Raw genomic sequence first — 23,336 nt, forward strand, 5'->3', positions numbered from 1 at the left:
ATTAACTTGAAATGGAATACTGGAACATTTAGTAGTGGGAGATTAACACTTAGACCAAAGCTTGCCTCAGGAATGCCCCTTGCTTGGAATATTAAGCTTTATGAGTTTACCGTTAAGCCCGGCTTGAAGGGTGAAAGTGAATTGCTTTTATTCTTTTCTAATTACGAATCAAGATACAATAAAGCATAACATTATGTTTGCCCCATAGCATGTAGTAGTGTCAATTTTAGATTTGAGATTCAATTTCATCAGCATTTAAGATCAAGATTATGGCATGCTTTGAGTCAGATTGTTTTCAGTGCGTTGCTTTAGTGGATATGCTGCACCTTTCTGCTAATAGATGGGAGAAAATGTGCAATACTATTCTTACAAATTAGGATATACAATTCACCAAGATTGCTGTCATGAATCACTGAGTCAATTTACCTGTGTCTTGTGCCATTAACCTATTCAGGCTGTTCTCATACACCGTTTGTAGCTATATCTACAGAAAGTAATGCACTGTAATTTGTATGTATCCTACAAAATCAGTTTCGTATGTAATCCACGTAATAGTGAGCCAGGACCCAGGAGACCGGTATTCGTATCCTGTGTGAGTCACGTAACTTCCGCATTTAAGTTACACCTCCAAACTTTGACTTATTTGTCACATAACTTCTTTACTCAAGTAACGCTCTTGCAAAATCTTTCTTTTATTGCCTAAGCCTAAGTAAGTATTTCAAGCGTAGTTATTTTAACCCAAACCACAATCTTTTCCTAAACCTAACTAAGTAATTTTGTTGCCAAAATCTAACCAAGTTGTTTCTTGTGAAGACGGAAATTTATTTTGAAAATACTGTGCATTCATAGGAAAACGCACAAAACATTAGAAATAACTTTTCGTAAGATATTATAAAAACAGTTGTATGAGGATATGTTGACCTATTAAAGGTACCCTGTAGACTTTTTTCATTTTATCAATTTTTTTTAGATTATTAGATTTGTTTGGGGGAGGTATTTCTGCTTGTATTTGACAGATGACAGAGTAGAAATGGGTGAGAACGAGAGTGGGGTATGTCATGCAACAAAGGTCCCAAGGCTGGAATCGAACCCGGGATGTTGCGGTTATATGGCATGTGGTGTAACCACTCGGCTACCAATGCGTTCCATTCTGTGGATTTGTTGACCATTATTGCGATGGAGAAATGTTTTTTTTTGTTGTTGTTGTCGCACATGCAGGTGACACGGTACACATTTCTGCTAATGCTTTCACACTATTCCACTGAACTACAGGTGGCGGTAGTGCTCCAAGAAACGCAGCAATGTGCCAACAAAGGCAGTAAAGAAGAAGTAGTAGTAAGTTAACGTGGATATAGAAAGTGCAGGTGTCAAAACCTAAGAAAAAACAGCTTTGCAAATGTTTTATGAGGGAGGAAAAGCATTCTGCACATTTGTTAGACCTCAAGGATACACACAATGTGTAGGGCAGAATGTAGACTGAAACAAAAGCCTCACTATATCATCTTAGAAAATTCTTAAAGCTGACATGTTGGCCTTACACATCAAGCTGACACAGAACAACACAGCCATCCCAGTGGAGTCCTTGTTCTACCTGCCTGTTGAATGCAATCCAATATTCACGCATGTTTCGATCAATCAAATCAGGGTCTCTTTGGTTGGCTAACTCAGCGGTACTATGAATGTTACAGGGATTTGATTCATTTGACACACCACTCATCGCTCCGACTCAACGATTGTATACTAAAATTCATGATTCTCTAAGATATAGCCACCTGTATTGATTTCCTCTGAGTCCATTTCTTACTGATGAACTATGCTTGTTATATCTCATCCCCTGGACAGTGGCTCCAGCCGTTGTGTATTCTGTCTGCCATTTTATGTCTCCCTCGCCGTCTCTCTTTTTGCTGCTCCTGCTAATGCATATTCTCCGTTGACCTTTGCACTTGAAGTGTCGTTTGACTGGCACTTTGCTGCTGAAGGATAGCGCACCGTAAATCAGACGACAGGCTGGCCGTGCAAAGGCGATCCGTGTCTTACTCCTTGCCGCTACATGTTGTCTGCAGCGAGCTGTCAGATAGCCATGTCAGAGCTAATATGGCTAAGCCACGGAGAAAAAGCAGGTCAATGTTATCAGCTCCAGCACACTGCCCAGAGCTTTGTGGTACTGTCCGTTTGCAGACAGACGATGTCATTGACTTTTCCCTTTTACACTAGAACGAATCATCTGGAATGAATTGGGATGTTGATACAAATCTAGTGGTCTTGCTGTAAAAAAGAAGACTGACATGTCTTGTGAAAATGAATGGCATTCACTAAGGGAGGCTGACATTTCTTAAGAGATGTCATACTGGGCTTTCACTCTAATTTACGCAACTCACAGCACAAGACAAAGCATTTAAAGCAAAGATTTTAACACACAAAGCTGCTTAATCATTAATCTCCACGCTGCTGTGAGCTTCATTGTAATAAGAATGTGTTTGCTACTTACAAAACGTCCTGGTACGATCATAATGCAGTGTGTAGTTGTAGTTGTTGGGTTGCACAAAATTGAAGTCTACGATCTTTTTTCCAGTCAGATTTGGCCCAGATACACCTCTGTTTCCACTCTGCTTATTTAGCATATTTTGGGTGACTTTTGTTTAACTTGGCGGTGCAAAATCTAACGGAAAATTGTGTGTATTGCTTTCACTCGAGCAGTTGTTAAGATATCGCCACAGTCTCAACTAGCCTTCTTTGGCACGACGTCATGGATGCAACTAACAATTATTTTGTATTATTAATTAATCTAGCAATTACTTTCTCAGCTAATTGTTATAAAATGTCAGAAAATAGTGAAAAATGTTTTTCACTATTTCCTGAAATTGCTTGTTTTGTTGTTTTGGTCTGAATCCAAAAGGTAATCACTTTCACATGAATGGAATAGAATAGACATCTTTATTGTCCACTTGCATGGAAATTTGTCTTTGGCTTCAGACATGCATACCTTTAAAAAACTTCATAGACATACACTTAAAAGCGTCCTTTGCCATGTGTCAAATTACATGAGATAAAGAAAAAAATTAAGCTGGAACCTGGAACCAAATATTTATATGAACAGCTAGAAAATGGACTTAAAGGATGATTCACAATAGATCGACCGAACGACCAATTGATTAATTGTTTCAGCTCAAATCCTACGCTTGTGCATTTGGTGAGAAACCATAGTTATGGTTAAAAGAATGTATTTTAAGTGTACATCCTGAATTGGCCCATTGCTTTTTTAGTTTGGGTCTTTAACAGGATACATTCTTAACTTACAAATGGGTGGATAAAACTGATTCCCGTGGGAAAATGATCAGCGAGCTCGTGTGTTTACTGCCCATCCAACCTTGAATGTAGAGACACATTTATTACAATCATAAATAACATTCAATGGGCTGAATGCTCCCATTTGAAGCTAAAACAGTTGAGTCATACTTCTTGATACCTTCTCTTTCCTTTAATCATTTTGGTTCTGTTTATACTAAAGAGGTTGAAGGGTTGAAAATCGCAAATTCCCGTAAATGCATGCAGGCACACGCACCTGGCGGAGTTATCTAGAGTCCACGAAGTAGGTCCTCAGTATCAGTCGCCCCATGGCTCTCCACGGTTGATTGCACATGCTGCTACGCTGAGGTTTGCCCCGGTTCACAGTTTATAATTGCCTTCCCCTTCACAGGTGCCGCTTCAGTAAATATGACAGCCTCATTTTAATGTGCCTTGGAAAACACAACCCAAAACACGAATGCTGCTTTGCATATCTGAGCAAATCGCTGCAGGTATCGCCTAATTATATATCACCCACTTGTGCCCTAAGCTGATCCATAAACAGCGGGACGATGTCTCCTTCGCCTCTTTTCCGTGTCCAACGATCGGCATCGCTTTGATTGATGACGGTTACCTCGAAGCCGGCTCCCCTCTCCTGGTCCCGTACTTTCACAGAGGCTCAAAGAAAGATAACACTTGTCCAATACTTAATGGAAATGTTGGTCTTGGGGGTTGTTGGGTATGCGCCATTTGTCACTGTGTGAAAATATAAAAAATAAAAATCTATAGGACGTTGCATTCTCCGGAAAAGACTCATTTAAATTACCCCTGCACCTGTGGTGTTCAATTTAGTTTATCACAGTTTACTGTGGTAAGCTATTTACCTAATAGTTTAAGCAGTTTGGAAGGAAATTCTTAAAGTTTCTGCATCATTGCCTACAGTGTTGCAACATGTTAGGCTTGTTTGCGTATAATAGATGGATTATCAGTTTGTTTTTCCTTTCTTTACATTTTGTGTTTAACACAACCGCCGTCGGCGGGGCTGATCCATTGACGTCGTCAGGTCGTGTCCTCTGTGTCCACTCTGCCCAGACGAGAAGCGATAAGATCCTCCCTTTGCGAATACCGAGGATGGAAAGTGACGAGACAGGTGGCAGCGATGAGTGAGAAAAATCTGTAATCGTTCCCGAGATCAATGTCTCTCAGTCTACAGAGGCTGATGAACAAAAAGGCTGCAGGTCTGTCTCTCAGACTTATCCTGTTCATTACACCGATAAGGACTGAGGGATGGTGACATGCCATACCTCAGAGAAGCTTGACATTTCAGACTTTGATCACTTAAATATGCCGTCCATCAGAGGTTATGAAGGATGGTTGAGGTCTGTGTGAAACCCTTCACTGAAAAAATGATGGCATTGAGTGATTGGATGTTTTTTGTGTAGCCATCAAAAGCTCCAAAAAGGAATTCTTAACTGGTTCATTTTTCAAATTATTAGCATATCTTATCAATTTGTGTTTTTAAAAGGGATATATCTCTGTTTTATGTAAACAGATATTGAGAAATACAGTAGACTGATCAAATTAAATTCCTGTCAAAATTGCATAGATGCTTCTTTCAAGTTATTTGTCTGGTCTACACTTAGACTGACTAGTGGAAATTGTCACTGTGATGTCGCCCATTGGTTTGTGGACTGCTGCTTTGAAGCCTTGAGTTTGGTGAAACAAAACAAACTGAAAGGGTTAAAGTTCTAAGACGAAAACACGGACAACTCCCAGACCGGACAACGCCGTGGCAGCGACCTGTCAATCACAAGGTAGCCACGCTCTAAAGCATCCCCTGCTTTATCGTCTAATTGTCTCTAAATGGGACCATAATTTACTCAATGAACATCATCTTGTATTGAAGAAGACTTCAGAAACTAGAGATTGAGACCATCAACTCCTGTTTACAATGTTTACTGAGGTAATAAATCAAGTGAGTAGTAGGGTCCTTTTCATATAGACTTCTATACAATCAGACTTCTTTTTGTAACCAGAGGAGTCGCCCCCTGCACTGGGTCAGAAGATCTAACATTTCTACCTGTCCATGTGGGAAAATGTGTATTTAAATCTATACGTCATTGGTATGAATCAAACAGGCTTTTCTCCTGACAGCAGGTAAAGGACTGAATCATACCCGACACCAAGGATATGACTGTTATGCTGATTGTGTTTATCATTTTGGACTTAACGTCTCCTGATCCAGTCAGTGACAGCTGTAACCAATAACATCATTTCATACGTTTGATTTTGATGCCTGAAATTGAGACAGTTGACGCATTTAGTGCAGGTGGGAGTTAAAAACGCTGGGCGAAAAGAGTTAATAAACTAACAAAAAAAGTGGAATGTGTTGTGTTTGAGTTGTACTTTATCAGCCAGTTCACAGACACGGCTCAGGGCAAGTTTACCCAGCTCTTACAAAGCACTGTTTTCTTGAGGGAGCAAAATGATTACATAAATAATAGCTGCAAGAAGTTTCTTTACAATCCACATTTCCACCAGACACTTAGCAGAAGGCATTTAAGTATTTGGTCTGTATTTTCTCGCCATTTTCTCTTTACTTACTATACATTCAGGTACCGTTAGCTATAGAAACGGGCAGTTTTTGTAATGTCGTATGTAAGACGTCAGATCAGAACAACATTGAGTCATCTGTTTTTCTAAATAGCCCTCCACACAACCTCATTCAAAGGCCTCCAATCTTTGTTCCACATCATAGCAATGTCAACACTCTACAGCTTTCATTTTCTTTTTCCAATTTAAATACAAAATAATTTTGCAATTTCAATCTTCCAAAACAAAATAGCCTTGTTAGGTCTATAAATGCAGAATTTTTAGGTTTTCAATCTGTCACACCTGTCATGCTGTAACAGTGTTAGAGTGGTGATTTGTCCAGAATTTGTGTGACATTAATGGAGCAAGATGTGGGGTGTAATATTAACCTGTCAGCAGCGTTGATAGAACCATGGCTCCTCTAATAATTGGACGGATGCTCTGTGGAACAAAAATTCCACCCCCTCTCTTTTTTCTTTTCTTACATGTCTCACCCTCTCACCTCCACCCATATTGCTTCAATAATTTATTGAGCGGATATAGTATCTCTGTGCTGGGCAAAGGTTATGATTGGTCAATCACTCCTCCATGTTTTATTAACCATCAGTCTACCAGGGATTGTTTGGAGAGCTGTGCCATGGCAGATTAAGACCAGAGCAATGCATCCCTCTGGCTATGGGGGAACTTGGCTGCATTCAGGAAACTGTAAATGTGATGTGACTGTGACTTCATTGATGTAGTGCCAGTGGCCACATGTTGGCAGTGCTGCTGCTGTGAGCTGGATGTTGCAGCCCAGGAGTCAATGAAGCATCCAACATTTAGGTCAGCTTACGCTCAATACACTCCACTGTACATGGCAGCTGGGTAATGCTTTGAACCGAGCCAGCAATTGTTCCTCATGGGACTTTGTTATTGACTTTCATCGGCTTACTATTGTGCTACAATAACATTTGAAAATAGGTTTTATTGTTTTTAGAATTCGGGCACTTGATGTGCTTTTTTGAGATGTACTAAATATAACTTTTTTCGCTCAAAACAACTGCCTGCTGCACACTGATGAGAGCTGTGAGGGTGAACCAAAACTTTACGGTTCTGGTTCACCCAAAACAATGAGCTGAAGGGCACTAACACGCTCTGTGGAGCTGAGGGGAACTGCAAAGTCGCGTGATAATTCTCTGTGGGTTCGTAACTACAAGTGACAACTTTCACATTACATGTCATTTGATCAGTTGTTGATATGAAAATATTGTTTATAGCAGCTTTAATGTTTAATCAAAATGTCTTTGCTATCCCTTCACCTGCAGTTTGGACAGTTTGGCCATTTATAGTAGATATAATCTAGAAATTATTTTTTCCTGGCTGATACCCCTTAGACAAAGCGTATCTGTAGGCTAATGTGGACCAATAACAACGGAAGGTCCATTCATAGTGGTGACTTGGAACAAAAAAACAGACTCAGCAGTCACTCTTTACTGGAACAATCTCCTTTCCCAAACAGGAAGCATACGTCCCTACATTGTTGTCTGAAAGAGCACTTTTTTCTCTAATTCGATTTCAAGAACAACACACACACTCAAACTGTCCATGCAGTCTTATTGTCAGTGTGTATTTTTCACTTTCTGCGTATGAGACTCGCATAACAACGACTCTTCGCATGGCCAGGGGCCATCCACATCAAGTCGGATGTGTCTGCTGAATATTATTTTCTTTTTCAAATGGCATCGTGCTAAATTATTCACAAAGATATATATATATATTTTATTTTTAAAGCAGGATTACGTCCCTCATTTTGCATTCTGTGTTGTTTGGAAAAGAGCGGAAGCAGCAGATGGACTGAATGTAAATGAATTCATGGGAGTTTTTCCATCACTGAAAATAAGCTGCTTCTTATTGAACATTTATCATAGAGCAATTGAGTAAGAGGTGAGTCACTGTTTCGGTTACGGCGCCAAAATAATACACCGCCGTCATGATTGTAATTAAGGTGGTTTCGTGCATTTACATCAATGATATACGGCTGACTTCATTGCAGATGGAATGAAAGCAGAAAAAACAGCAGAGGATTTTTTCTGTGGCTCAAAATAGTCTTGAAAATTGACTTGCAAATTAATTCAAAAATTCATGAGCTTTGAATTGTGTTTTTGGATGTTTTGAGCGTGTACTTAGCGGGGCTAATGATATTTCATATAAATGAAATTCAGTTATTTCTGACACAGTTTTCTATTGATTTGTGAAGGAATAATTCACGTGGTGGTGGATGATGATGATGATGATGACTATGACTACACAGTGGCAGTAGATGGTGGTGTCTTCACTCATTTGCTACAAACACTGTCTGCATGAATCACCCTCACTCTCTCTCACACTCACACTTTGTTTGTTCTCTTCAACAGTCCACTACATCTCAGTGGAATCAAGCTTCTTTTGAAAACAAGCGGTTACATTTGATGAAGTGGTGTGGATCAATACTACTTTTCCCTCTCTTTCTATACTCTTACATCAATGTGTGTAAAGACCACTGAGGCATATGGACTCTCCTCACTCACCTAGTATTCCCCGTACCCATCACACCCTCCTATGCACAACTTTTGGGGACTAGAGAAGGCACAATTAGTGCTAACATAGGTGGACATTTTTGGGAATTTTCCCTTTAGTTACCATTACAGTACGTATTATTTTTAGTGGATTGTGAGCATTGAAGTTTTGTCACAGCTTTAAGCCTTTTAAAAAACTTTTAAAAAAAATTACCATATGAGTAAGATTTCCAAAAGCCTCTTTTCAACAGTAGTTTGAAGCATGAGAGATTTATTTTGTCTGTTTGAAGGCGATTACAATGCCTCATAAGAAAGCTATTGTTTTGGCCGTCCGTCCTGCTATGGAATTATTTTCCCTCTTTTTTTTTCTTCATCTTCAACTTCAATCCTTCACACAGCCTGGAAATAGTGATAGCGATATTAGAGATTCCATGATATGACTAGACTGTAATAGTGTCTGAACAGAATAACAAAAAACTGACATGCTATTAAAATGCATTGACATGTCCTGTGCTGTCATTCAGTGCTGTATTTGAATTTTAGGATTGGTTTCTAGTATGTTTTAACATGTAGAGCTCATGAGAGGTTGTGCGTCTTCTACTGTAGCACCACACCTCCCCTCTGCCTCGGCCTCATCTCCCCTCCCTCCTCTCCTCTCTCCCGCACTCATATCCACTCCCTCTCATCTTCCCTCCCTTTACTTTGCGGTGAGGCAGTCAGTGCGCCTGAAAGAACGAGAGAGAGCCACAAAACTGTCAGAGCAGAGTTTGCTCTGTCTGCGTTTCCGCTGCTTTCACATGTCTCTTCATTTGTGACGAGAGAAAAGAAGAAGAAGAAGGATTGAGATCAGCTTGCGTGGACTTTATTCCCTTTTGAGTCCGTTTTTCTTAATTTTCAGTGACCCCTGAGAGAGATCTTTAATGACTTCAGTCTCCTCACAAACCTGAGGCCAACATTTCTTGGTCTTAACCTCCTCCAATTCTAGCCCAACCCATACTGGATTTAGGGAGCGAGCGGGCAGTAGGCGGGTGCCAGGAGGCGCCCGGCCCGTGCGTGTGGGCCGGTGTAGCGCTGGAGTGGGTGCGGGGGAACTTGAGCGCGGTGCCGGGTGGCAGCACTGGTCCTGGTCCTGGTCCTGGCATTGGCATTGTTCCCGAAGGCGAGGAGCCCGGCTCGGGCTCCGGGCTCGGGTCAGGGTATGGTGGCGCGGAGTGGGGCGAGGGCGGAGCGATGCTGAGCGCGATCTGGGAGACTGAGGGGCTGCAGACGGTGGGCATCGTGGTGCTGGTGTTCGCTTCCATCAAGCTGCTGCACATCCTGGGGCTCATCAGCTTCTCAGAGGGTAAGGCGCTGATGGAAATTGAGGGAGAGGCGGACAGAAAAGAAGACACAGAAAGAGAGCAATCACAGCTGGAATTGAAAAAAAGTGCTTACGGAGAGAATGTGTTGACAGCATTTTCAATCATTTCATCATTTCAGTCATTTCCCTTGACACACCAGATGGAAACTTCAACTTTAAGTGTGTTTCAAAGAGAGAGAGAGAGAGTGTAACTCCTTACTCCTCCTAACATATCTGAATTTGAAGTTTCCATTTGAAAACTTGACAAGTTAATGGAGGTCACCATACCAAAGCAGGACTCAGTGACTCAGATAAAAAACAAATGGACTGTCTTATCTTCCGAGCTGAAGCTATGAAAACATAAAGAGCTTGTGATGTGACTGGAGGGAGGAAGATATCGAGCAGGAAAGACGTGTCACTTCAGAAAGATTAGACCGACGAACTTGACAGACAAGTTCTGATTGCATTTCTAGAGTTGAGAACTGTGAAATTAGCTCGTTTTTGCTTGGTTTGTGGGGGTGGTTTCCCTGTTTCTGTGTATGTAGCTCATAAATGTGTGTACATGTCATGTTAATTAGCTCAACATACAATCAAATTGCAACTTTGTCGAGGTAAACCTGTCATAGTGAACGGGCACAGTAAGGCTCACTAAGCACAGAATGTTTCAGGCCTAAATAAACTGTTTAGTCTGGACCCACTTCAGTTGTCATTAAATAAAGTAGAGCAGCATAGTAAGCAGTTTGAGCCCAAAACCAGCCCATCCATCAGATTGCTGTTTAGTAAACACGCCTTATTTTTTTCTAATTAGGACAATCAATCTCCAAAGCTGTATGCATATTCAGGGAGATGATCAGAAAAGTGCTAATGTGGAATAGTGTGTATTGCTGGAAAAAGCTGACCTGACCTGAGGGAAGTGTTTAGATGGAGCACAGAGGCGTTAGCGTCTGTTTGTTGGCTGTGGTTGTGTTATTTTAAAAGGCACATGGGAGCAGTGTTTTCATTTGGGGGGAACTGTGGAGCTCAGGCTCAGCGTATAACAGTTTACATGCTCCACTAAACAGCGGTGAGTTGAAACTTGCCTTCCCCTCGCTCTGCATTAACAGATGCAGCCGACGTGATATTGATTAGTTTCCATGGTGAGACGATAGAGATGTGAAACCAGCGTGTCGAGCGCCGTTTGCCTGATGGTGTGATCTGTATTCCACACAGGTGTCTCAGAGTGTAATTACTTGCAGAATATCTGCTATCTGAGCCTGTGGTAGCGGCTGACGAACAGTCAATACAGGTATCGATGTTGTGCTGAAGTCATGTTCAGGAGAGGGAGGGAGGGCGGGTGTCGGGTTGAAAATAAGCCTGAAATCTTTTTAGGGAAATGGTCTTGAAAATGAGGCATCGCAGATCTTTTCAAACATTAACACTGGAATTCACATCTGTGGGTAATTTGGAGACAAAAAATCATGATGTTTTTTGGAGTGGGAGGAAACTAAACCCCATGCATCAGCATATAGATCATGAGCTATATGCAACAACCTTATTTTTATTATCAATTAATACGTTGATTAATTTCTTGGTTATTCAGTTTGTAAAAATTGCTGTTTTTATTTCCCAAATTAACATAAATTGCTTATTTAAAGGTAAAATATGCGACAATTCCCTTAAAAAACAATGTATAGACTGAATAATCCCTCTCAATCATCACTTAAGCCCCACTAGAAGTGTGTGGTGGTGTCTGTTTCTGCAGAGACCCTGCAGCGTTCTGCTTGTGTTTTCTCTTTTCTTCTTATTTAGCTTTACTCGGAACGCTGCTGGGCTTCAGCCAACAGCCTTTGGGCCCCACGTGGGGGTGTAACCCCAAGCCAATAACAGCGTGCAGGGTGTGCAGCCTATTCAGGTAGTCAAATACCGCTGCTTTATCGCGCCCCTCGGCTTCTGATACTGAGGCACATACATCAATGGGCACAAGTCCTCCTTTAGATGCTTTGTGGCCATAATTGACAGATGAGAACGGGTTTTGTTACATCGCTGTGAGTTCCCCTGCTCTAGTCTTCTCCTCTGTGTGTGCAGTGGCTGTTGTGTTCTGCTATCGGTGTGTCAGTTTGACCAAAGCATCCAGCAATGCAAAACTCAAAGATATTAATTTAACTATTATATACAGTATGACAAAGAAAAGCATCAAATCTTCTCATTGAAGAAGCAGAAACCAGCAAATTTTGGCATTTTTGCTTGGAAAAATATTAATTAATTTATAAAAAATAGTTGTCGAGTAATTGAAATTAAACTTCTTCACTAGAGCTGTATTTAATTATTATTTTCATTCTCGAGATATCTGTTGATTTATTTTATTTATTGCTATTTGTTATCTTTGTCTAAAATGTCACAAAAGAGTAAACTATCCATCACAATTTCCCAGAGCCCAAGGTGACATCTTCAAGCTGATTATTTTGCTCAACTTACTAATTCAAAACCGAAAACAATTAATTTCACAGTAATACGAAAAAGAAGCAGCAAATCATATCATTGATTATCACTTTTGCTAAATAAGACAATTCATTCTCTGTCCATCTACTAATCTATTAATCAACTAATAGTTTCAGCACTTGACTCCAAAAAGAAGGGCCAGAACTGAGATCAGAATTCAGGACCATACTTGCTGTGAAGTGACAGCCCTACACTGCTTCCCTTTTATAATAAAAACCCAGCAGTCACAAGAATTACCTTTGTTTACATTTTGGTTACACAAATCCCCTTTTGCAGCTGTCACCTTCTGCAATAACTAAACCTTTTTTTCACCTTTTTTATTTTTAGGAAACCTCTAGGGAAATAATTCACTAAGCGTGCACGCTCCGCTTAACATTCATACAGTCAGACATGTCCCCAGCTGGGAGCTGCCCAGTACGATCACATCCCTCTGCTGCCGGCCACCTGAGCAAATCCGCCGAGGCATCTGTGGGGATAAAGGTCTTGCTTTAAAAGTCTCTGTACGTTAAATGCAGAGGGAGTTTCTCAGCTGGGTTGCAGATCTGAAGTGGCAACTTTCCAGTTGCGGGAGAGAACGTGAGCTGAGAGCAACGCTCTGGATGTGTTTTACACTTGTTCCGCTCTTTACTGTAGCGTCAGCTGGCAGCAAAGAGACACTGCAAGCTTGGTTAAGATCAAGTCGGACGGGATCACAATGTCTGTCCTGCAGGGACTGTAAGACTGATCACTTCTACTGCAGAGTGAAAGGACGTTAGACCTGGAAAAAAAAATGAACAGCCTCTCCCTGTCACTGGTCTGGCATGCTTCCATGCTGGAGAAAATTAACAAGATCATTGCATCAGCTAATGCCCAATCACTAGGGCATTGCACTGTGAATATGAGCAAGGCCTGGCGAGCAGCGTATGGGTAGCCCACTCCAAGTATAATTATGAATGTAGCCGGACTGATGTGTGCATGTATTCCTGCTAACTACCCCAAGGCTAGTATTCACTTCAGCTGGCTAAGTGTGGGCTCAACTTGGCCAGTAAAATGAGATAATGAGCCTTCTTGTTAGAACTCGCTGTAGTAATTTATCTTCACATTTCCTAGTCTGATTTGTTTGGATGCATTGCGACATAACAAGGAACACACTTTTTGTTCCTCTCATACACACATCTTGATCCTTTACACACACATGTACATTTCTACGTACGCTCATACAACGCAGAGCCATTAGTACAAAGTGCTGAGCAAAGCCTCGTAGGGTGCAGACTAATCAGCGTGTCACAGAATGATAAATAATTCCCTGGTTCAGGCGTATGCAGCAACATCCTCAACCTCATACCCCCTCAATCACACACACACACACACACACACACACACACACACACACACACACACACACACACACATACACACATTCACAAGTACGCCATTACCCGAACAGGGATGGAACGTTGTGTCAATTTGGACGCGCTGTCAGCTATTATCGGGCGGGAGCGCAGGGAGTGTGTGTTAGCGCTGATATCCATCTAACAAAGTTCTCGTGTTCTCTGTGTCCTTGATGGGGATTTATGGCCTGGCAGCGGGAGAGAGTTAGTGTCAGCAGCACTGGATGGTTTTGCTGCACATCGTCTGTTTTCACTTACAGTCATGAGCAGGTCGGGGGAGGTCAACGGGTCGGCTGAGTTGAACCACTAATTGGATTTGAAGTATATGCAGAGACAGCTACAGTTAAACCAAACTTTATATACAACAGGGCTGAAGAATATCACCAAAACTCTGCTTCACAATAAATTGTCACATTTACTTTGACAATAATAATGTAATAGTTCCTTCTGTGTTGGTCCTAATTAATCACAGTGTTGCTGGACTTCTGGTCTAGATTGTGAGCTGATTAGTTAATTAAACTTCTTGTTAGCTGTAGATGGTAGTTGTATCTATTGTTAGTTTAATTGCATGGGATTCTTGGATTGGACAAAACGACGATGCACACCATAAGGCGATATACATTTTTACCACGATATCTATACATTTAATAGACCATTATAGTCGGTGTTGCAAAGCAATGATCAAGACCATTTTATGACTATGTTGGGTTTAATTTGCTCAATTAACCCAAAAAACAATGATTCAAGTGATTTCCCAGAAACTTTACAATGTCACCAGATATATTGAGATATTGAATTATATATTCCATAAGGTTAGGTAGGGAACAGATACATAATGTTGATGATAATTTGATAAATTTGGTTCATTTTCCTGCCTCAATACATCATTTCAACCACTTTTAGCAATGCTAGAGGCATGGTTTTATGGATAGCAATGCTGACTGGTCAGTCATACCAACAGACAGCTTAGGAATGTCAATTCACAAGTGTTTAGCAAACGTCCGACTTTCTGAGTTGGAAATCCGACTTCAGGGGGCGTTTGAGTTTAAATTTCCAACTGGGAAATCGGAAATTCAAACGCACCATAAGCCTCACAGAGCCACCGTGGCTGTACAGTATACTCTAAGTCTTGTTTGATCAAAGCAAAAGGCTAAAGCCAATGCACTTTTGTTATCGTGACACATCTTATACTTTACGATTTTTTTCAGTTGGTCGTTAAGGGTCAACCCTTAATCAAGCTTCATCTTGTTGTCCAGTATCAGGTTGACCGTCATCTAGCACTTGAACGGTCACTGGAGGAAAAAATTTAACATCAAACGAGCCTTTTTAATTTTTATGCTACAAAAATGATGAATGACCTTTCTGCTGTTTTTTGGTGGCATTCAGTTGTGATCTAACAGTTCCGACGTGCCTGTCATTGATAATCACATCATGCGGGTATAAAGCTGGCCCTTTAGTATGAGAATCACGGTTATGTTTTAGAGTCCAAGGCAGATGTTGTTAGTCATAGCGGCCTTTATGTCTTCATTTCCTGTACAGGTATTTATGGTGTTTAAAGTAGGCTGCCAGCAAGCGATTTGAAACATTGTAAAATATCAAAGTGCATTCTTCATTTTGTTAAGTGCAGGAGTGTATACATTTCCAGGACACACACACATTGGTTCATGGGCGTGGTAAAAACTGCATCTTTATGGGATTGTTTTCTTTCTTAAGTCACACATCCATCACTAAAGTTAAGTCAGCAGAAGTGTTTAGCATCTTTTTCATTATTCCAGATCATGGCATTTAAGATCTGTCCAGCTAATTCAATTTAATTAGCAATGTCCTCTCGGGAAATGGATCACATAATTACTCAAGAAAGCAAGTAGGATTTAAAAGATTAAAATATGGAAGCAATACCTCAGTTACCGGTAGTGATATTTGATATAATTTGCAAGCAGCTCCTATTGTTTCTCCATGTACCAATCCATTTAAAGGACAACAATCAACTGGCCCAATTACCCTTTGGCTAGTTTCCATGAAGGCTATTGAGAGCGGCGACATGATTGACTTAACCTTTGCCTGAGCGTCCTAAGTTATAGGTCCCTCTGGTGTCTTTAGAGGGAAGAAGGGCACGGCGGACAAGCTTATTGAAAGTGAGAGTCAGTTTGAGTCATGACAACAAGGACGAGTATCACTCAAGCAATCTATTTTGATGAAAACATCACAGATAATAAATTCAGATAGGAGGAGGATGACAGATGCTTCTTAGTCAAGGATCTGATATGGATGATTGCAGCTTTAAAGGCTCCCTGTGCAGGAGAGCTGCAGGCAGATTGTACTCTTAAAGATGTATTTAATTAAACGACCTGTGTGTCATAGCAGCGCAGGGATGCAGTGTAATACTTGTGGTATCCTCAGGTGTTATTACACGTGAATATGCATACAGTATGCCGTCGTGATGTGAACCCCAACGCTATCTGACTATGCAGATCGTGAAGGTTTTATTTAAGGGAAACATTGCGTGGTTTAAGTGTTTTTATAAAAACAAAAATCACTCTCTTTCATAAACCTTGAGCTATCTCTAGCGCTTTGAAGCTGCACATGAGGCGTTTATTTTTCAATCAAGGTTACACAACCAGTATACACATTCAGCGTGTTCGCTTTAATTAGGCAACAAAATGAATAATCATGTTGGCACATGAATCCGGCTACAATGTTTTCCATAATTAAGCCAAGGACATAGATTCTCATGCATAATGCAGTGGTTTCTTGCCAACAATATGGATAATTGTGACTTTATCTCAGTTGGATTGAACATGCTAGGCTTTATAGTCCTTTCTAATTTCCATAGATGATAGATTCCGTTCATGTTTTCTACTGATTGAGGATAACATTTGCAAACTTCATCAGTTGGGTGCACTAATATAAAGAGAACTGGGGCACTGGGATGGAAAGTGCTGATTTATAGTGAACCTCTCTCATTGATTTTTATAGTATATACTGACACCATTAACTGCACAGAGCTAAGTTTTAATTTACGCCTGAATACACCAAATGATAATATGCCATTAATCATTCTGTCACAAAACTGGCTAGCACCTTTGTATTACAGTGAATGAAAGTTTAATTTTTCATAGAAGTAATATAAAGTAGGAAAGTAAAAATGTAATCGACCCTCCAAAAGCCAATTTTGTTTCACTTTTGGAGATTTTTTTTGGGAGTTTTTCCACAGTCTCAAATCTCAGCAGATAGCCATATTGCCTCAGTTTGGATATTTTGGCTGACTTACAGTATATAGAGAAAATTCGATTTTAGTGTTTTTGGATGTCAGGCTTTTTATGTGAAATATAAATGGTAAATGACTGGTAGCATCAGTTTCTTGTCAGCAGCTGGAATACGGATGACTCACTTCCAAGTGAGTCATAAAGACTCTCCCCTCTTCGAGTATCTCGAACCCCTTGTCCCACCATATAATCTTCAAAATGATTGGAGTAGAAAGGGCAGAGGACCTTTCCTTCCAATGCCGGAGCAATGTTTTCTCTGAGACCGGCTCTTATTGAAACGCTTCCAAGTGACAAATGTTTGCAATTAGAAGCATAGACTGCTCTTTCCCCCAGATTCCAATAAATGCCTCGGCCCTCTGATGGTGTATCATTATGGCCGGCGTGAGAGCATGCTCTCCCTCATAAAGAACCTTGGCCTCCAGTCCCCAGCGCTCCAGTCATGCACACTCGGTTCAGAGCAGCAAATGACTGCATTTTCCTTTGACTTCCAGACACTGACATTTCATAGACTAAGATCGGCTTGTTTAAACTGATTAAAACCACTGTTAAGTGCATGAGCCAAAACACGCTGTAGCAAATGGCACTAATGTCAGAAAGCGATGGTAATGCGTTGTTTTTTGCCAGTAAAGAGCTACTGTAGTTAGTGCTGTATTGCCTTCTGTCTTGCAATAACTAACCTGAAGGGAATAACCGAGGCTTCAGTCCATTTGGCTGTTTACACAGATCTATCCCCGGGATGCTTGGACTCATCTGCCTTTCATCATTGGCAGTAAATCACAAAAGTTGATGTCATGTCCTAGGATAAGTAAATTCATATCTCAGCAGAGAGATTTGAATTGCAAAATTGTGATTTTTTTATTCAGGACTATTGGACAGACAACTGGTCTTTGTGGGCTCAATAATGTGCCCAATTGGCTTTGGTTTTCGGACAGGCCATGCAGCGATCCTGCCTTCCTCTTCCTCCTTTTCCATAAGTCGATTTCACAGCCATTTTTCCTGCCTGCCATAAGGAGCTGGAGGCTGTTTTATTAAATAACACCAGTGACATATCGCTCTCCCCGACTCCAATCTTTGGGCTTATTTGTATTTGGGCCCACCAAATGGAAACAAATGGCAGATCTGTATCCACCTCCCTCATCTTCCATGTGATTTATCCGATATGAAATGAGCCTTTCTCGTTACACGGTGGGGACTGTGTTTGAATTACTTTCCTTTTATTGACTTGGATCCGCGGATCTAACATTTGGAAAATGCAGTATTGTAATCAGCAGATGTCCGCTGTTGGCAGCTCTGGTATTCTGGGTGTCAGCTATAATTTGTTTTGGAGCATCAGAAAATATTTGGTTCTGCAAAAGGGGAAATTATTACACCCAAAGAAAGGCAAAGTCAGCCATTGCAAAGGAGCTAGAGACGCTCAATCCTCTGTCCTCAGGCAGATCTGGATATGCATTTTTTGTTGCACTTCCATTCGTCTTCTCACAATTCAATCATTTGATATCAGTTGGCATATTTCTATTGGTATTATTATTCTGGAGGAAGGGTGTAAATGGTCAAGTGTCTTCTCCAATGCACATGGTATCACCAGCTTCTTTTAACATGCTTCTGTGCAGGTCCACGATATCCCACCAGATCTCACACACCTCCAATTACAGTATGTACAGTGAAAATATCTTAACATGTTGTATGTAAGCATTGCATCAAATCCCCTTATTTTTGTGTAGGGCTGTCAAAGTTAACGTGATGTCATACGCTTCTCTGGAAGGAGGCTAAATAACGCTCCAAACTGCTTGACCTCAAGATATGTGAAAGAAAATGGGTTCTATCGGTACCCATGAGTCTCCCCTTTACAGACATGCCCACTTTATTAATCACATGCAGTTTGGGGTAAGTCATAGTCAAGTCAGCACACTGACACACTGACAGCTGTTGTTGCCTGTTGGGCTGCAGTTTGCCATGTTATGATTTGAGCATATTTTTTATGCTAAATGCAGTACCTGTGAGGGTTTCTGGACAATATTTGTCATTGGTTTGGGTTATTAATTGATTTACAATAATAAATATATACATACGTTTGCATAAAGCAGCATATTTGCCCACTCCCATGTTGATAAAAGTATTAAATACTTGACAAAACTCCCTTTTAAGGTACATTTTGAACAGATAAAAAATGTGCGATTAATTTGTGATTAATCGGGATTAATCATGTACAATCATGCGATTAATCGCAATTCAATATTTTAATCGATTGACAGCCCTGGTTTTGAATTTTAAAAAGAGGCAGAGGGATCATGTGTTATTGACTGTGGCATCACTTGAGCAATAAATCCAAATAGCCACACAATAGTGCCAATGTACTGTAGTATTCTGCTGGGAGGTGACTCATGCTAGTAGCTTTGGTGTAACCTTAGGCGAGCAGGTCAGATTGATATCACTGTAGCCTTGTTTTCTTTTTATTGGGAATCATGCCAGCATGGATAAAAATCCACCGCTGGCCAGGCTGCCAGACACTCCTCATCTGCCGTCCTTGTTTCTGTCTCGCTGGGTGTAATTTCAGTTGATTTCTAGCTGCAAAGTGTCCATCGCATTTGTCCCTGTTTCACTCAAAAACAACATGCAGCCTTGGGACTTAAACAGCGGAATGAGGTGTTAAAGTGAACCTGCTGTCCTGCTGCTCACTGACCCAGTAAATATATTTGGCTTAAAAAATAATCTCCTATCCCCCTGGCTCTTGCTGATTGGCTGAGATTTAATTTGGCCAAAGGGCTTTTGCCTCTGCATTTATGTAATTGACCGTATGGCATTATGACTTTCTGTGAATGTTCGATGTGTACACTGTTACTAATACCAAGTTGACATTTAGAGAGATGGAAGAGTTTAATTGCAAAATCGAAAGAGGTATTGACCAGCCTGCAAAGCATGACGCCACCAGTCATGAGCTTCGACCTAAATATCATGCAGTTTGATAAACGAGCAGTTTTGCATCATGAGTTTTGACTGTATAACCGTGTTTGGCTCTTATATTGATGAAATAATATTTCTTTTTAATTTGGAACACCTGCAAAGGATGGATCTAAAGGGAAGTTATTAATTTGGCTCTGCAGTTGCATTGAATAGGTTGTGTGTTTAATTTAGCATTTGAGGGAGGCTGTTATTCCTTAATTTCGACTTTCAACACCATCTGTCTCCAGATCTATAGGAGACAGATAAGGGTGTTAAGAGATTAACACCTGGCTGGGAAACCAATGATTTTAATACTTGGCGTGAGGATAGTAAATACTGTATGTCCAATACTCCTTCTATAGCATTCAATGTTAAATTAAACAATTCAGTCAAGTGTTCATGTTGTGAAAAGCTGTCTAAATAAGTCTAGAGGACGCACCACATCAAAAACAGTTTTTCAAATCTTCATTGAATAAATTCACTTTATTAATATATTTGTAGGGAGAATGGAGAAAGACATTTTCTTGGTTCCCATTTGAGATTCAGCTCTCTGGTACGGTCCCAAAATGCAGCAATGAATTACCTCTGAACTAGAAACCAGTTTGAACGACAACCAAAGAGTCCCATTACGATGCGGAAAGATGGGAGGGCAGCTCTGGTGTCCACTGCCAGATACAATCACTCACAGAAGGGACTTGAAACTTCCCAGAAAATGACTACTGATTATACCGTGCCTGAAGCAATGATAAAAATCAGACTGGAGCCCAAGAATTTAAATTCTCCCGAGATATTAAATGCTTATATCAGCTTAAAGTAACTTTGAACATGTATAACTAATGCTGCTTTGGTCTGCAATCATCTCTACCTGTTTTGTGACTGTGTTTACATATTTTGTCCTTAAATGGACAGCAGTAGACACAGTGCAGCCTTGTGATGAACTCGATACCCTTAAGATTGGTGGTTGATTGTTCTGTGTTGTGTTGCCAGGACTTAGAGCAGGCTATATTAGGAGTGAGCTCAGGTCGAGATAAGATCAGTATTGAGTTTGGTTCAGGTGTTAAGTTTGTCAAGATGGCATGTCAACAGTGGGAGTTTAGTGATGGGATGCCTCACTGTAGTTGCGTCAGTTTAAGTGAAGAAATCTGATTTGTGTCATTTTCAATTGACAGTTCGGGATGTTGAGGATCAGGTCATCAGTGATTTACTGCCTCTGTGAAAACCTTACATATTTGACGCATGCAGCAATGATACACTAACTTTTAATAACAGTGTTGTGATAAGGTTTATTTTAGGGCCCGTCAATCGATTAAAATATTTAATTGTGATTAATAAAATTAATAAAATGAATCGCACATTTTTTTATCTGTTCCAAATGTACCTTAAAGGGAGATTGGTCAAGTATTTAATACTCTTATCAACATGAGATTGGGCAAATATGCTTGCTTTAGCATAAAAACTGCATTGGGAGACTCGTGGGTACCCATAGAACCCATTTTCATTCACATATCTTGAGGTCAGAGGTCAAGGGACCCCTTTGAACATGTTAGTTTTTCCTCGCTAAAAAGACTCGTGCGTTTATTTTGTATATTATGTAGTGTAGACTGTATCTGTTACAAAGTTTGATCACAAAGAATACTAATGATGTCAAAGTGTGTTTGAATCAAAGGGTTTATCTTGTGCAGCCTCCAGTTATGTTATGTTATGTTGCTTTCCATCTAGTGTTTCTACTGGACTGAGTGTGTAAATGTTTAATGTCAGGTTCATCTTAGCTACCTGAGCAAACTGAGCTACATTTCCTTTGGAGGAAGAGATTAGTGCTAATAATTAATCACCTTGTAGTGTAAAGTGAACCACGGACAAACACAAGTATCTTTGAGGATATTGATATTCACTAAAAAATAGAGTAATGAATGAATGACGATGTTTTCAAAAGTTAAAAAAAACCGATGCTTTTCATTATTTAAAGGAGTTTTCACATTACCTGTGTGGAAACAGACCTTTCTAGTCAAAGCATTAAGTGAAACTAAGAACGGTCACTAAGACTCAATTAGACTAAGTCAGCCATCAAGTGTAACTCCAAGCCGACTGTCCAGGCGTGATTAGACATCTTCCGGCCACTACTGAAGCTGTAGAGGCTCACGTGTTGGGCCCTGCTGCCTGTAACACTATCACATAAATTGTCAGAAGATAAGTTGTGCTCCCTTGGAGTCATGGCCTACTTTTTGTGCCTTCTTGGCGCCGCGGGGCTAATGGGACGGCGAGGTAGCTGGTGCTAAATTGTATAAGTTAAGACCTCGTCTGAGAGACACACGCAGAAGCTCTTGAGAAAAGACACATGGTGCACTATTTTAGTCTGATAACATTGATGGGGGAAAAAGGCTTGTAACAACTAAGCAAGAGAGGAAATAAAATGATGAGTGCTATCAACCCCTGAAATTAAAAACTATCTTTGCTAATTTCACACAGATTAAACCAAGAGTTCCCCCATCACAGATCCGTTCAATAATTTTAATCTCACACTGAGTGAAGGGCTTCTGTACTTACTGTATTAAATTAACCCGTCTCATGTGGGCCTTAATTTGCCTCTGTGTAGCACTTACTGTACATCCACCCTCATACCACAACAAGGAAGCAGCAAGCTCAGCATCGTCAAACTGCGTGCTTCAGCACAAGAATTGACCCACGATTTATTGATATCAAGCAGCCGTTCGTGGTCATCTGAGGACATTTCAGCTCGCACGTGACATAGATTTATCAAATATTTATTAGCCACTCTTCTTCGGTCCATGGATCAAGTTGATTTAGGGCTAGTGTGCTTTTACCCTCCAGCTTGACTTTACCTTTGGGATAAATGACTTTTGAATCACAAAACTCGAGGGAGTGTAGCAGTTGATCTATGATCGATCTGGCCAGACTTATTTTGGGGGGTGATATTCTCACAGTTTTCAGGGTTTTAAGTATTTTTGCAGCTCATTGATGAAGAAAACATTGTGTGCATTAGACCATTTTACGGCTATAGTCTACAAAGCTCCAGTAGTTAAACTATGTCCCGTGGTAATTATATTTTGCTGAGGCATTTTTCTTTGTTTATAACCCTTGAAAGGCAGTCAATCTCATTCTCTTGTATTGCCGCAGGCTAAAATGTCTAAGGCAGCTTTGTTACTCAGAGGTGGCTATGAATTACATTTCTGATGAGCTGCACAGTCAGCTGCAACCTGCCGTTATAGCCGCAGGCCCCTAACAACCTGCTGAGGTCAGGTTATTTCTTTCAAGGAAGGCAAAAGCATGGCATGACTTTATGTGTGTGCACGTAATGACTGAATCAGTTAAATGTTAACCCTCTGCAAAATCCAACGTTTTTTGCTTGATATACTTGATTCTTCAGGACAACAACACCCATTTATGTTGGGGTTTTTACCAGCAAAATGGTAACCTTTGACCTTTGAGGGTAAGGACACCAGAGCACAGCACGAGCCGCTCTCTCCATTAACACGCACGTACTCAAGCGTCAGATCCATTTTGTCAATAAAGC

The 23,336-nt window shown here is 40.6% G+C and overlaps 1 protein-coding gene across 9 annotated transcripts in view; it reads left to right on the forward strand.

The window, feature by feature from the left end:
- kcnip4a (potassium voltage-gated channel interacting protein 4a) overlaps positions 1 to 23,336 on the forward strand; it is a 148,208-nt gene that overhangs the window by 105,832 nt on the left and 19,040 nt on the right. Inside the window, exon 1 of one of the 9 annotated variants that reach the window (XM_074624430.1) lies at positions 9,120 to 9,753. The exons of the other annotated variants lie outside the window; for them this stretch is intronic. Within the exon in view, the coding sequence (XP_074480531.1) occupies positions 9,642 to 9,753 (112 nt within the window). The 5' untranslated portion in view covers positions 9,120 to 9,641. Of the gene's footprint in view, positions 1 to 9,119; positions 9,754 to 23,336 lie in introns of those variants that run through there. 9 annotated transcript variants of the gene reach the window in all.

Source organism: Sebastes fasciatus, chromosome 22, assembly GCF_043250625.1.
Source record: "Sebastes fasciatus isolate fSebFas1 chromosome 22, fSebFas1.pri, whole genome shotgun sequence".
NCBI lineage: Eukaryota > Metazoa > Chordata > Actinopteri > Perciformes > Sebastidae > Sebastes > Sebastes fasciatus.